Source organism: Chlorocebus sabaeus, chromosome 7 (genome assembly GCF_047675955.1).
Source record: "Chlorocebus sabaeus isolate Y175 chromosome 7, mChlSab1.0.hap1, whole genome shotgun sequence".
NCBI classification, from domain to species: Eukaryota; Metazoa; Chordata; class Mammalia; order Primates; family Cercopithecidae; genus Chlorocebus; species Chlorocebus sabaeus.
This window is the reverse complement of record NC_132910.1, coordinates 44,878,192-44,894,204: the sequence shown is the minus strand read 5'-3', so window position 1 is coordinate 44,894,204 and position 16,013 is coordinate 44,878,192. Positions and strand designations below refer to the sequence as shown.

Below are 16,013 nucleotides of genomic sequence, written 5' to 3'. Positions count from 1 at the left end.
ATATTTCGGTGGCTTTGGTGATGGTTGAATAGAAAGAAATCTATATATGAAGCAATTTAGGAAAATTCTCCTAAGTTATCAATCCAACATATGCAATCCTCACATCTCAATAATTATACCAAATTTCATTTATACCTAACATGAGTCCGTTCTGATTCAGAAGGCAGAATATCAGAGTGGGTGAGGACATGGCTTGTGGAACTAGGATCTCTGAACTTGAAATTTATGTCTGGATTCTGCTAGCTTATGGAGATGAAAATTTAGTTAACTCTTATGCACCCTATTTTCACCCTTATAATGTAATTAGTACCTCTCATATTAAATTTTATAAGAAATAAATAAGTTAATATATACAACTTTCTTATAATAGGTCCTACCAAATGGTAGATGGTGCTGGTTTTTCCCTGTTTTTCTTCTGGATTCACTGGGGGCTTCATTGCCTTGCTCTGTGTCCTGAAAGACTAACTTTCATTTTCTTCCTTACTTAGGCTCCCATGACCTCTGACTTCTGGTTGGATTTGCAGTTGGAGACCATGAAAAGAGATAGACAAGAGGAGTGAGATCAGGGTATCCCTTCTTCCCAGTTCCTCATAGCCTGATTTTGGTATTGGCAGTGATTCTCTTTCCTTTTCTGCACTGTGTATGGGGATTTCTTAGCTGACTGCTACTGTGCATGGGGATTTCTCTCCCATGGCTCTATCTCTTGCTTTGTCTGATAATACTGCTTCCTCCCCATGCCTTTTCAGTCTTCATGCAAGCCAAGGCTTTCTGTGCATCTAGGTCCTGGTGATTCAGCACTCCTTGTTGATTCTTTTAACAATATTTACAACTTCATCAATAATACCTCTATTTCATTAATACCTTCAATGAATCATTTGAGAGCACCACTTATTTGCCCGTGGGATCACAATCAGTAGAGTGCCAAATTGTGTACTTTAAAATAAATATGAGGTTATTTCCTTCAAGTCAATAAAGCATCAACAGTCATAAGAATGGGAATTTCAAAACTTTGGTAAGGAAAATCAATTTTATTAACCTGGTGTAACTGATAATATAAAATTTCTTAAGAAAAGAGGGAGTGGGTAGAGCTGAGACTAGATTTCAGTTTCAATAGAAGAAAGGAGGAAATACCTTCTTCCAGGGTCTGTACACAATGGTCCTTTCCCTCTTCTCTTCTGGAAAGTGTTGGACGTAAATACTTGGAATATAAGAGGGTGGAAGATTGTGTTTAGGTGACAATATCTAGTTGAGTATAGATCAAATCCTAGTTTCAGGGTTTAGTGAGGTAAAGCATGAAGACTTGGGAGTTGCTGGGTGGGGTGAGGGGAGAGTGGTTCTCAGTGTTGAGTAGAAGAAGCTTATAAAGCTGTATAACTAAGAACTAGACCTGAAAAGGCACTTGTAGAAAACAAATAAGAAGGCAATGACTGGTTTCCATTCTCACAGTAGTTACAGAATGACACAGGAAGTATGCAAAATTCTTAAATACAATGATTGTATATTGTAGTAATGTAGTAAGTGTAACAACCTGTTACTCAACTGGCACCCAACTGATAAGTCCATCATAGAAGACTTGAAAAAAAAAAACACACTGCTTCCATATCTCCAGTCACAAAACCATATTCAATATCTGTGCAGGGCTAAGTTTGCAGGAAATAGAGATTAAGAGTCATGAAGGTGAACCTGGGGCATGCAAGCATTAACATTGTGTGAGGTGCTACTACTTCATGAACAAAAGAGTAATTGTTTTATTCAGCCTGGAAATGAATTTAACATAATTATGCCTACAAGCCTTCCCAATAAAACTCAGACTTAAGCATTTTCAACTCTCAAGTTAAACAACATTCTATAGACACTTCAATTCTCACACTTATCACAGTAGGACTGAAGACAGTATAATGTATCATTAAGAGGGAAGGGGTTAAGGTCTGGAATCTGACTTCCTGAATTCAAATCCTAACTCTGCTACTTCCTATCTGTAAAACCACAAGGCTCAGGTAATACTTACCAGAGCAGTTACCACACATAGAACCACTCCATGCATGTTATTCTTCAATTTCTTGTTGGTTCATATATTTATGAACATTTTACAGATAATAAGTAGCAGAGTTAGGATTCAAATTCAGGAAGTCTGATTCTAGACCTTAACCCCTTCCCTCTTAATGATACATTATACATATTTCAACTTCTGGATGTCTCCATTTCCTCTTGAGGTCAGAATATTACCTATTTCCTTCTTGAGGTCAGAATATTACCTATTTCTTGGGAATATTGTAAGGACAACATAAGACAATACATGCAAAAGACATAGTAGAGTAGCTTGCACATAGTTAGTACAGTTAGCACTCCATATCCACAGGTTCTGTATCCGCAGACTCAACTCCATAGATTCAACAAACCAAGGCTCAAAAATATTGGGGAAAAAAATAAAAATAACAAAAATAAAAATAATATACAATTTAGTAGAGCCACTACTTACATAGCAGTTACACTGTATTAGGTATTAAGCATAATCTAAAATGCTTTAAAGCATATGAGAGGAGGTACGTAGGTTATATGCAAATACTATATCATTTTATATCAGAACTTGAGCATTTGCAGATTTTGGTATGGGGGCTTCCTGGAACCAATGCCTTACAGACACCAAAGGTCAAACATATTTAGTAAATCTGAACTGTTTTTCTCTATGTGCATCAAGATTCTATGAATACTTTGAGGACAAGGTCTATATATTATTTATCTTATATCCATTACAGAGTCTATCATATAGTAAGTACAAAGTAAATATTTGCTTGAAATTGATTGAGGTTAATTGGACTTAAAGATTTGTTTTCTTTTCTCAAAGAAAAACAAAGCACATATACTGTCTTTCATTGTAATCATCACTGGAGTTTTCATGTTAATCACTGGAGGAAAGACTATTAATAGTTTGCTGTACTTTAAATGTCTGTCTTTTTTTAATATTAGTGCATCACTGTAAATACATATCTACACCCTTACATACAGAAGCAAATTCACATTTAAGTTGTGAAATACTTATAATTATTTACCAAAAGCAATTAAGCCCTTTTAAAATAATAACTAGGAATAATTTATGGGCCACAAAAAAGAAGAATAGGTTACTCACTTGAATGTCCTTTCATAGAAAATATTCACAAATCCACTTTTTTGACAATAAAATTACATTGTATATATTTAATTTGTAATAAACAATGTATAAAGGGTAGCAATTGGTGTTATAAACTTTGATGAACATCCAATTAGCATGAACATATCAAAAAGTCCTCCTCTCCTATTTACTAGTTGTTCAGTTTACTTAGCCCATAGGAAAATCTTTTTCAAAATTAACAACAAGTAGACTTTTCTGAAGAAAAATGAAGTAGTAATTATGGACTATTATGTTTTGACCACAGGCTATAAACTAGCACATGGTGAAACACATTGGAATAGCAAAGGAGAATGTATGCCTTCGTGGTTTATGGCTATTTAGACAGAGCCCATTTGAGTATTTTACTGTTTAAGAATATTTCTATTAACATCTTATTGTATGTATCTATTAGGAGAGAAAACAGTAATATATACAATTCTGATAACAGTTACCATTTATTGATTTTTTAAAAAGTAAATGAAATTGTAACAGATCTTTCCCAGGTATAGGTAGACTCTCCTTATCCGTGTTTTCTCTTTCACCAGTTTCAGCTGTCCCCCAATCAGCCATGGCCCAAAAAATATTAAATGAAAACTTCCAGAAATAAACAATTTGTAAGTTTTGAATTTGCCATTGTTCTAAGTAGCATGATGAAATCTCACACCATCCCACTGACATACCCTAGACGTGAATCATCCCTTTGTCCAGCATGTGCACACTCTAGACCCTACAAGCCCTGCACAATGTGATTATGTTGGAAGAAAACATAAAACTATCCACAGTTTCAGGCATTCACTGAGGGTCTTGGAATGTATCCCTGATAGATAAGGAGAGACTACTGTAATCCTATTCAACATTCACAGAATCACTAGATGATAAACTATCAAGACAGAATTATATCTGTCTATTTTATTTGTCAGTGTCCTCAGTAATCAGCACTGAGTCTGGAATACAGTCGACAATAGATGCCGATTAAACAACAGCTTCCCTTTGAAGTAGGTTCTCAGGAGAAAGAGATTCTTAGTTTGTTAATATTTCACTATTACAGAACGTACATTTTACAAAATCTACCATTGTTTGGCACGGTCAGGGTTATGTTAATTTACAGTTTCAATGTTCACTATATGTTCTCTATTTATGTTCACTATAGTTTCAATGAAAGAAGGCCTGAGACATACCTTTACTTTATCATGTGTAGAAAACTGTAGAAGGATGGAAATTGAGCCTAAAATGTCTAAGAAAATTCCTAACACATGCACTGTAATTAAAAGTCTGCAAAACTGTGATCCTGATTCATGTAAATTGAAGGCTGTAAAATACGACCATTAAAAAATCTTAGAACGTGTATTTAGAATTGTTAAAAGCTCTTTTAAGATTATGTCATCAGTTAATAAAAGAAAGAAATGTAGGGTAAAGTAACCTCCAAAAGTCAAAACCACAAGGCTCAGATAATACTCACCAGAACAGTTACCACACGTAGAACCACACCACGCATGTTATTCTCCAATTTCTTGTCAGTCAGTGACCCATTCAGACCTGTGACAGGATTCCAGCACCCAAGCTGAAAGATAAGACAGCTTTGGTCATTTTTCTGTCTGAAGAACAGTCCCATCACCTCTGTGTAGCCGTTATGGAGAACTATGTGATAGCTCTTAGAATAATTGGTATAGAAAGAGTACTGCACAGGTTTTCTTTTTAAATAGGAAATGAAGTTATTAGAAATGCCACTTCTTGCATTAAATGTCATCATATGGCACATGACAGTACCCAATGTGCTTTAAGAGGCTCATTGAGGACATTTTACTTAATGAGGAGTTATACATACACCAATCACTAAGTCCCAGTAATGCACTAATTGGAAAAATAATAGCACATATAACTCTAACATAATGTCTATTTTAATGTATCAATTACTGTAAGTTAGATTCTCTAATAGTTTCAGTGGTTTTAATTTGATCTTATATGACTTTTACTGGGAAAATAGACACTTTTTTAATATAGTTAGAAGGAGAACTGCTTTTATTTGAAAAAAAAATCACGTGTATGGCTTTGTTTTCAAAGTATTCATAGCACGTAAAACAATATGATTTGCCTTTTTGTCAGTGTTATGAATTTGCTTGGAATATTTTGGCACAGCCTTTCTCTTAAAGTCTTGCAATGACTCACTGCTCTTTACTCACCCAAATAGTGGTTCAGTTTTACGCTCTTACGTAGGTCTTATCTCTTGTAATATATAAATCTGAAGGCTACCAGTTTTTAAATTACTGTCTATATATCTGAATGGGATAAAAATTGATGACTCTCCATCAAAAATAAGGAGAAAAGAAAGAGATGATTTGACTTGAATTAGCAGATAACTGTTTATGGAAGAAGGCTGCAGAGAGAGAGAATGTTGTAATGCACATCTTGGGAAGAAATGTCCTATTATTCATCCTGAAACCAGTTCCATGAGCCTTCACATTTAGGAACATATTCTGCATGTGCAAACTTAAAAATGTAACAGATCTTTAGTCATATTCAGAGACTGTTTTGATTAACTGAATGGTCATAGGGGCAAATGGTTATTTATGCTGTTTCCTCCTGATGACTGTGATTTATTTCTTTTTATTGCGGTTTTTCTGTAGCTTCTAAAGTCATCTACATACTGGCTGGCAAGTCTTCCCTACAAATAAACAATTTAGGTGCTTCTTATTAAAACCCAAGTTTCTCTTTGAGCTCCCCAAAAGGTGTTTAATTAAGAAAACTAAGATGTACATAATATATCTTAAGAGAAGGGAACGTCACAGTATAAACAGCAGAGCCAGCTTTTTCCTTATTAAAATAATTTAGAAAAGGCTGCTAATTGTTGGTTTCAACTGTAAAAGCACATTAAATTCATACAATGATATGTCATTCTTAGTTACATAAAAAGCCTAATTAGAACTTAGATCCAATTAGCAAATCCAAATGTGTTGAAAGTCTAATTATCAGAGACATTGTGGTTCTCTTGCCAAATTTAAAACTTTTATGAAATTTCTTTTGAGATTTTCTCTTCTGAGGTCAACAAAAGTCTATCTTCAATTTCATTCCCCGATGTGTGCTTTTTCTAATTACTTCCTCAGGAGGATTTTACTTTCCTAGACCAAATAATATTGGTGGAAAAAGTAATCTATAACATTAAGTGAAGAGCTATTCCAATATGCTATCTCCACATATCACAACCATATAACTTAATTTTAAGTTTCACAAATAGCTTTTAGGATATAATCTTGTTCATGGTAAATATGTCTAAGCTGCCAAAGCACACACAGGAATTTCTTTTCTGTCCCCTTTAGATTTGTCTCTTAAGTTTGGTGAACCTATTGTCAGTTTGTGTAAATAAATGACATCTATTAGCACCAACTTGACTGTACCATTTTGGTGTACTGAATAGTCAAAAATATCAGCAACGGGATTAACAGTGAAACTTGAGCCATTTGTTTCAACAATGCTATGGACAAACATTTATAAATATATAATTTCCAGTTTCTTCAGAATGATGTTTTCTTTTAAACATAACTGAACATGGTCAATGGTTTTATAATTCTAAAGCACTCTAGTATTTGGAGGTTCCAAATAACAACAGCAAAAAAGCATTCCAAGTAGGTAGAATAGGCAAATATATCTCATCTTCTGACCTAGGCAGTGACTTAAACATTATTTATGCCATGTATAATATTTATTTTCATTTAAAAATTTGTACTATTTAGCTAGACTCTCTCATATGTATTACAAGACAGTAATTTCTCTCCATTGCTTGACAAAGACTTTCACCTTTCTGTGTTCTCCTTTTGTTTTTTTTTCCGTCTGACTCATATGTCCTTTGATAATAGCATTTGTACAGTTGTTCTTCTTAATAACAGCAGTCTAGATTTTAGGATTGGTAAGTTCCACTTACTTAACTTAGTTCTTCCTTCAAATGTACAAAGAAACTTTAATGTTTCCTAAATATTAGCTGTGGATGTAAAGAGCTAGGATGCTGAAAGACTGAATTTGGGAGTAAAGAATGTTTAGGATACAGATTATCTGGAAAACTAGAAATAAAGTACATTCTCTTATTACATATCATAACGGGGTATAACTAATAAATTATTAAGGAAATAAAACAATACTTATTTCCTATATTGATTACATTTTTGAATGCTGTTTAATACTTTCTATGTGTCAGCCATGGTGCTGAGCTTTTTATACATGTAAGCTCCACAATGACCATATGAGAAGGTGCTCTTACAATTGTTATTTAACTGACAAGAAATTTAGATCACATATTTACTAAGAGGTGAAATCAGTATTTAATCCAGTTCTTTCTAAAGTCCAGATACAGCATTTTTGATTGAGGTGTTTTTTTATAGCTTATGAATCCTTTTCATAAATGTGATCTATTCGAGTTAGGTAGGGAAGATATTTCTATTTTATAGTAAACGACATTGAGACTCAGAATTGTTAAGCGTTTGGTTTTATATTCCTGGGCTCAAGGGATCCTCCCACCTCAGCCTTCCAAAATGCTGGGATTATAGGTTTAAACCAGAACACCCAGCCTGGATTTCTCATTTTAACATTCCTCAATTTCTGTTCATATCCACTTATCTCCTTGAGGTTCATTTCAAGCTTTTTTGATTATAAAACCTTTTTTTTTTCAATAATAAGCAATAAAGATGAATTAGATTCATAGAGATTCAAATCGAGTTTGTATCTGCAACTGGTGATATTTCTTGTTGCATAGCAAGATTGACAGGCATAGTGATTAATAAAAACTAGGCAAACTTCACGTAGGTTCAAATGTGAGGCTTATCTAACAAGTCCTCTGGTTTCAATGTCTGAATTCTCATTAGTTTGACTTCTCTGGCTATGTGGAGATGGTTGTTTCTGTCTGCTGTGTCTTTGATTTTGTTTCTATTTTTTGTTTGTTTGTTTGTTTATTTTTTAAACAGTGAGTCCAAGACTAGTAAAGATAAGACATAAAAAAAATCTCATACCATCTATTCAGCTGAGTGCTTCCTAAATAAAAAACAATAAACGTGGCCCCTGCAGCACATGAGACTTACAGAAAGTCACACCGCTGATGGCAAAACAAGATTCACTATCTTTTGTGGTCTGGCAGTCTGAAGAAAATTTAGAAGGGATAAAAAAAGTAAACCCAATTCAATTTCCTTTCAATTACAATATATTGATTTCCTATAGTATTTTCTGGTTATTGATTTCCTATAGTATTTTCTGTCATTTTAAGACCTTAAAATGCCTAGTGCTTTAATTATTTCCTTCATTGGAGCTTTGGCAATAATACTCTTGTAACATTATGTTAAAATCAATGTAATATCTTATGTTCTACAAACTGGGTTGATGTATTTGCATGAGCACAGTAGCGTGCTCCTAACATTATGTGTACTAATGATCAAGTTTTCAATATTTACTCTTTCTTCCTCAATGTTTCCACTTCTTATTTTCCATGGGCTGTAAGGGATGACTTGTGACTCTTGGGTTTAACATCATTATTTTTCAGTCAGTGTTATAATGTCAAAAAGAGCTGAACTGCTCAATTTTAATTTTATGCTCAATAGTTTGTAGGTTTAATAACAGGAATCAGGAGAGCTCTTAATTGAATACCAAATGGAATTCTCTCCATTTATTAGCTTGTATTCATATGGAACAAATGAAGCCTGTCTATACGTCCAATGCTCCAGCTACCGGACACAAAATATCCACTGCACTGAGGGCTGTATGCTACCAGCCACAATGTTTCGTTTACTTGAATTCTCAGCTTTCTGACAAAAAGAGGGAACAAAAAGTCATAGGTAAAGCAGCTTAAAAGCCAGCCACTTAGAAATGTGCAGCATTTATTTGGTAGATATTACTTCTGTAATGGGATAGAAAGTGTAAAAAATACATATGGCAGGTTGACTCAGATACATGTTTTATAGAATTAAATTGGAATGTTTTCCACTTTGACATGTGAATGAATGCAGTGTGCCAGTAATCTCTCCAACGATAATTTTCTTTATGGTATTTCCACCTGAAAAATAGGTTCAATTTGCAAAATGTGCTCCCTAGAGGATGATTATATGCTCCCAAGATTCTATACGACAGTATGGTCATTACCATAAAGTAGTAGTCATTCTTGAGATTATGTGGAATAGCCTTAGCACTTGAGTTTCCTTCAGGAGAAAATGTCTTTGAAAAGTCAGAAAAAAAATCACATGGTTCCACTACTTTTATCTCCCTGTTTTACTACTGAAAACAGAACCTTCATACTATGTAACATGATGAACTTGTTAACTGATTCCTACAAATGAAGAACACATGAGAACCAGTATATATACACACACACACACAAATGTATATGCATATATCTATATATAGACATATTTGTATAAATATATATATAGATACATATATATGTCCATATACACATATGTATAGTCCACAGATGTTTTATGCAGTCATGATAATCACTCTATTATCAACTGGCATTTAACTGATTTAATGATATTCTGCTGTTTGTATAGGTTTTCCTTTCTTTTATAATTCTTCTGGTGTAAAATTACCATTACACTACATGTAGAGGCAATATATCATACCAGTTCAGATAAGAAGCTCTAGAAGAAAACTGATTAAGTTCAAGTACCCACTCTAACACTTACTTGGTGTGTGCTGTTGAGTTTCAGTTTTCTCATCTCTCAAATGGGAATAGTAAAAGTGACTTCTTCATACGGTTTTTGGGACCACTAACTGATTTAAAATATGTTAAGTGTTTAGAAGTGTTCATGACACACTGAGACTAAAGGAGTGTTTATTATTTTTCCTATATAATCAGAATTCTTTTGTTCCTTGCTGAGTCTCATTCTTTGGGTGACTTAGTAGTCTGAGTGATAAAACATGCCCTTAAAGCCGTGACTTTCAACTTTTGTTGACTATTAGAATATTTTGTTGATTATTAGAATGGAAAGCTTTAAACAATTCCGATGCTCCATCCAAACCCCAGGACTATTAAGTCAGAATCCCCAGGAGTGTAACCAGGCATCAGCAGTTCAAAAGCCTTTCCAGGTGATTCCAATGTGCAGCCACGGTTGAAAACCACTGCCCTAAAACTTGCTTCAGGCCAGGCGCAGTGACTTGTGCCTGTAATCCCAGCACTTTGGGAGGCCAAGGTGGGTGGATCACCTGAGGTCAGGAGTTTGAGACCAGCCTGGCCAACATGGTGAAATTCCGTCTCTACTAAAAATACAAAAATCAGCCAGATGTGGTGGCACATGCCTGTAATCCCAGCTACTTGGGAAGCTGAGGCAGGAGAATTGCTTGAACCTGGGAGAGGGAGATTGCAGTGAGCTCAGGGTGACACTGCACTCCAGCCTAGGCTCTGTCTCAAAAAAAGAAAAAGAAAAAAAAAAACTTGCTACAACATACAGGGAATGCAAACTCATAGAATGGCTACTTTACCTCTTTGAATAGTCACTGTTTTGACTGGTTTCATTTGTGAAAGCTAACTAGGAATATTGTCTCAGACTACTTTTTTTATAACAAATATGATATGAATCTATAAAGTATGTGCCAGAATGATGACTACCTTGTCCACAGTTGTACTCCTAGCTCTTATCATAGTATTTTTGTATTGGTATGTGGCAGGTTCGAATAAACAAATCCATGATTTAAAACTCCTGCTGTCTTTTTTTTTTTTTTTTTTTTTTTTTTTTTGAGACAGAGTCTCGCTCTGTCACCCAGGCTGGAGTGCAGTGGCACGATCTTGGCTCACTGCAAGCTCCGCCTCCCGGGTTCACGCCATTCTCCTGCCTCAGCCTCCCGAGTAGCTGGGACCACAGGCGCCCGCCGTCACGCCCGGTTAATTTTTTGTATTTTTAGTAGAGACGGGGTTTCACCGTGTTAGCCAGGATGGTCTTGATCTCCTGACCTCGTGATCCACCTTTCGCAGCCTCCCAAAGTGCTGGGATTACAGGCGTGAGTCAACGCGCCCGACTTCCTACTGTCGTTTTTATTCTTCTTTCGTTTTGGTTCTCCAGTTCAAGCTGAACGAAAAACCAATATGTTCCCAACTAGACACCGTGTCCTAATATGATGTTGTATCCCTGAGAGTTTTCACTATTCTTCGGGGTCATTCCCCTCCCTCAAATTCTATTAGCTTTCCTTTTCTATCTGATCAGAACGTTATTATTTTTTCTAATAATATTTTAGCATGTAATTATTACAACCTGATAAAAGTTGCTGGATTTTCTTCTCTTCTATTCCATTCTACCTTGAGACATTTTAAGATGTTCATTTTAAAATTGCATTAAGTTCTCGCTGTCTTTCCTATCTCCTCCATTAAATAATTAACTACTTAAGGTCATGGGTACCATGTTAATCATTTTTCTGTCTATTATAGTACCTTTTACCATGTTTTGTACCAGTAACGTAATTATTTTTATGAAACTGACAAGGTTAATGTAAAGCCTTTCTATTGCAATTTAGATCTTTACTCCTAAACAATAAAAATCTCGAGCTCAGCCATCTCCTTATATTTCACTATCACTTCACTGTCTCTACTTAGATACTTCAAAGGGAGCTCAAATATCTCTAAGATTAAGCTCATTATCTATCCCTACTATCAGCTCAGTCCCACTAGCCAAAAATCAAAGTGTCAGTCTCACTACCTCTCAGATCCAATCCTTTGCCCTAGTCTGCCAATTTCACCTCTTTAAAAAAATCTCCTGAATCAATTTAACTTGCTCCTTGCTACCATACTAGCCGAAGCTAACTTCATAGCTTCCCTTTAGTCTTTCATTGCAAACATAAATTCAGAGATTACAACATCTGCTTAAAGTCTTGCCACAGTTTTCCAGTATTCTCAAGATAAAGGCCAAACTTCAGATGTGGCCTACCAGAATTTGCATGATTTGGTATTATTGATATTCACAGACTCATGTCATAACACATTCCCTCTCGTTCTTTGAATTCCAACCATGTGAATCTTCCTATGGTTTCTTGAGTAAGACATAATCCTCCTACCTTGAAAATTTAAACATTGTTTCTAAAGCACTGACTAAAGTGTATCAGAATCACTAGGGGAGTTATAAAAAAAGATCCCAACACCAGGGCCGGGCGCGGTGGCTCAAGCCTGTAATCCCAGCACTTTGGGAGGCCGAGGCGGGCGGATCACGAGGTCAGGAGATCGAGACCATCCTGGCTAACACGGTGAAACCCCGTCTCTACTAAAAAATACAAAAAACTAGCCGGGCGAGGTGGCGGGCGCCTGTAGTCCCAGCTACTCGGGAGGCTGAGGCAGGAGAATGGCGTAAACCCGGGAGGCAGAGCTTTCAGTGAGCTGAGATCCGGCCACTGCACTCCAGCCTGGGCGACAGAGCGAGACTCCGTCTCAAAAAACAAAAACAAAACAAAGATCCCAACACCAAAGCCATACCCCATGCCAATGAAATCAGAATCTGGGCATGAAATGTAGGCATCAGTATTCTGTAAAGTTATGAAGATGATTCCAAAGTAGAGCCAAATTTGAGAACCAATGGTTTTGAATATACAGTTTTCCTTGATTGGAACAATCTTAGGAAACCAGCGATTCTTTAATGACTTAGTAAAGTCATTTTCCCTCATCCTTTAGATCTCTATATAAACACCTGTAGTTTGGGGTAAACTCTCCTTGATCTCCTGCCCCCACCCCAGGCTACCTCATATCACTGTAATATAGAATCATGTTCCTCTTTTTACAGTAATATTGTAGCTAAGTTTGTTTAATATATATTTTTATATATTATGATTAATATTGCAGCAATTATCTATAAATGTCCATGTGTTCAAGAAAAATTCCTGTTTTGTTTCCTCTCCCCATTTATTAAATACATAATTCTTGGCACAACATGAGACTTCAATTTTTATTGGATACTAAACAAATTTAGATGATTTTTAAACAAGAAACTTAATACATGTTACAGTGATTGTACATCATTTCTTTCCCTCTTTCTTTCTTTTTTTTTTTTTTTTTTTTGAGATAGAGTCTCGCTCTGTTGCCCAGATTGGAGTGCAGTGGCATGATCTTGGCTCATTTCAGCCTCCGCCTCCCAGGTTCAAGTGATTCTCTTGCCTCAGCCTCTCGAGTAGTTGGGATTACAGGCACACACTACCATACCTGATTATTTTTTGTGGTTTTAGTAGAGATGGGGTTTCACCATGTTGGCCAGGCTGGTCTCAAACTCCTGACCTCAGGTGATCCACCCACCTCGGCCTCCCAAAGTGCTGGGATTACAGGCATGAGCCACCGCACCTGGCCTGTACATAATTTCTTATATGATGCTTTAAATAAATATCTCACTATGTAGCCAACATTGTGTTACCAGCTATCAGCTGAGATTTTTCCCCCTTTTAAATTTAGATGGTGAATTTCCAAGCCTTTAGTATGAGGAATAATGATATTACCTAACCCTGGAGAGAATAAAATAAGTTGTTTTATTGGAGCTATAATCTGAACAGTTATATACAAGCAACCATAGCAATAATAATAATAAGAGTAATACCTAATCTACGTTAGATACTTTTCATCTATACTATATCTCACTAGAAAGAGAATCACTAACATACCAATGAAATATAAACTACTGAATCCTTTGGAGGATTTCTCCTAGAAATCCTCTCAAAGAGTCCAGTTCCAATCTAAAACCTCTGTATGATTTTGCCCTGCCCTAGGCAATACAAAGGCTTTGCCTGGCAGGCCTTCACAGAGGAAAGCTTCCCTCCCCAAACCAATTTGCACAGACAACGCTCTACAGTCTCTGATGGGAGTTCCAGTCAAGGAATTAGGATCCCTGGCCAGTCATGTTTTATACATATTTGCATTCTTAGCCCAGGAGCCTCCATTCAGAGACTTCTTTACTGAGGACTCTGAGAAGAGGCCTTTCCAGGAGCTTCTGCCAAGACCTGCTTGTTGGGAGGAGTGGGTACCCTGGAGGACACTTTTCTCCATTCTGACTTAGTACTTGGTACTTTCCCATTCCTAGATCTTCCCCTTGCCTCTTCCCCTGCTCTCAGGTCCATAAAACCATAGGAACTTTTTGTTTGGGATTCCCTTAGCAGTGAGACAGTTATCCAAAACTGGACTAATGCATCTGACCCTTGCGTGGTGCCATCTTGTAGGGAAAATGAAACATAGCTGAAGCCAGCACTTTCTTTCTGGACTCTTGACTATACTATCACAGTAAGTGTAATAATAGCTTAATTGTTACTTTCATTTTGGCTTGTTGTCTTAATAGAATACTTCCACATCTGGCAGCTCAGCCCTCCCCAGCTCAGCTCAATTCTTAACATCTCTTATTTAATAAAGGTGGTTTACATTTACTGAAGACTTCTTATGAAGCAGGTATTGTGCCAATCATTAGATGTTATTTATCTTTTTTTGCTATAATCCTATCAGTATTATCCTGATATTATTATAATTTTGCTTATTTTACCAGATGTGGAAATTGAGAATTAGAGGGATTAAGTTACCTGTTCCAGGCTACTCATCTAACAAATGACATAGCCAGGATTTGAACATAGGCAGTGTCACTACAGAAACTGCTGTCATTTTTTACATCAATGAGACACTATTTTAGAGAGGAATTAGAGCAAGCGCCATGCAGACAGCTGTAATAGTTTTAATTGCTTACTTCTCAAGTTCAGCTTTGTGTTTTGGGGTCCTTGAGAAAATATGAATATATATATTTTACAATAAACCCTTCTTTTTTGCTTCAACTATTCAAATTTGGTTTCTTTCATATGAGGCCAAAAATTTATATCTAACATATATGGACAGTATGGTAGATTTTGTGAATATATATCTAACTCAACATAGAGAAAATAAGGTATTTTTGAAAGCCAGATAAAGAAGTAAAGAACATTAGGATGGGTGGTTAGATTTTATTTTCAGTAAAATCTGTTTTTAAAAAACCTTAGTTTATCTGAAAATGAAATGGTTTGTTAATGAAAAGGATTCTAAACTCAAAACTCACAGCTTATTGTTGATTGGGTTTATTTTGTGATTTTTAAAAATATTATCAGAAAAGCAATGCAAAATATATAAACACTGTTGTAAGTATTATTAGTAGTAAGGATGAGTGATGTTTATAATGGGAAAACTTATGAAATAATTTATGTCCCTTACTAGACTGCAAGTTCCATAGGCAAAGATCTTTGGCTCTTCTATTCACTGATGTATGGCAAGCACGTGGAACAGGCCTAGTATACAATTCACACACAATGAAAATGTATTGCATGAATAAATGGGTCTTATTTTTCTCAAAGAAAGAACTAAGTCTCAACAGCACAGAAGAGTTTTGTGGCATGCAGGTTTTATTTCAAGATGAGAAATAAATCAGTTAATCTCATTAAACGTCTAGCTTTGTGATTCTACAATTGTTTAACATGATTGGGTTCACACCAAGAGTCATCCCTGTGAGGAACAAGAGAGGGCTTCTTATTCAGGTTTTCTAAATTACTCTCGCTAGAGATAGTATAATCAACTATTGCAATCAGTTTATCTGATGCTAACACCGACATGACACTTGTCTAGGTCACGGTATGATTCTTCTTTTCCAGCTCCCTTGCTATCAGATGCCTTGCTCTTGCTGCAAATGTGGATGGAGTTCTTGGGTTTCATTGGTAACTATGAATCATCAAATGAGGAAGTACACCTCTGAGCATTTTTATCAACTTTGAAGAGAATTTTTATTTTATTGCAGAGTATTCCAAACATTTAAACAATTGAAACTCCCATAAATCATGAACTCAACAGGCATGCTGAAAATGCTAGCATATTTCAAAAAATAGTCATTTTTTCCTTGTAGATTTATGGGTTCTTCTAATTACTCTTTTG

At 35.7% G+C, this 16,013-nt stretch overlaps 1 protein-coding gene across 1 annotated transcript in view; it reads right to left on the bottom strand.

The window, feature by feature from the left end:
* Nucleotides 1-16,013, bottom strand: part of GRID2 (glutamate ionotropic receptor delta type subunit 2) — a 1,473,259-nt gene that overhangs the window by 360,333 nt on the left and 1,096,913 nt on the right. The window contains exon 9 of the mRNA XM_007999282.3: nt 4,608-4,709. Coding sequence (XP_007997473.3) covers nt 4,608-4,709 — 102 coding nt within the window. The remainder of the gene's footprint in view (nt 1-4,607; nt 4,710-16,013) is intronic.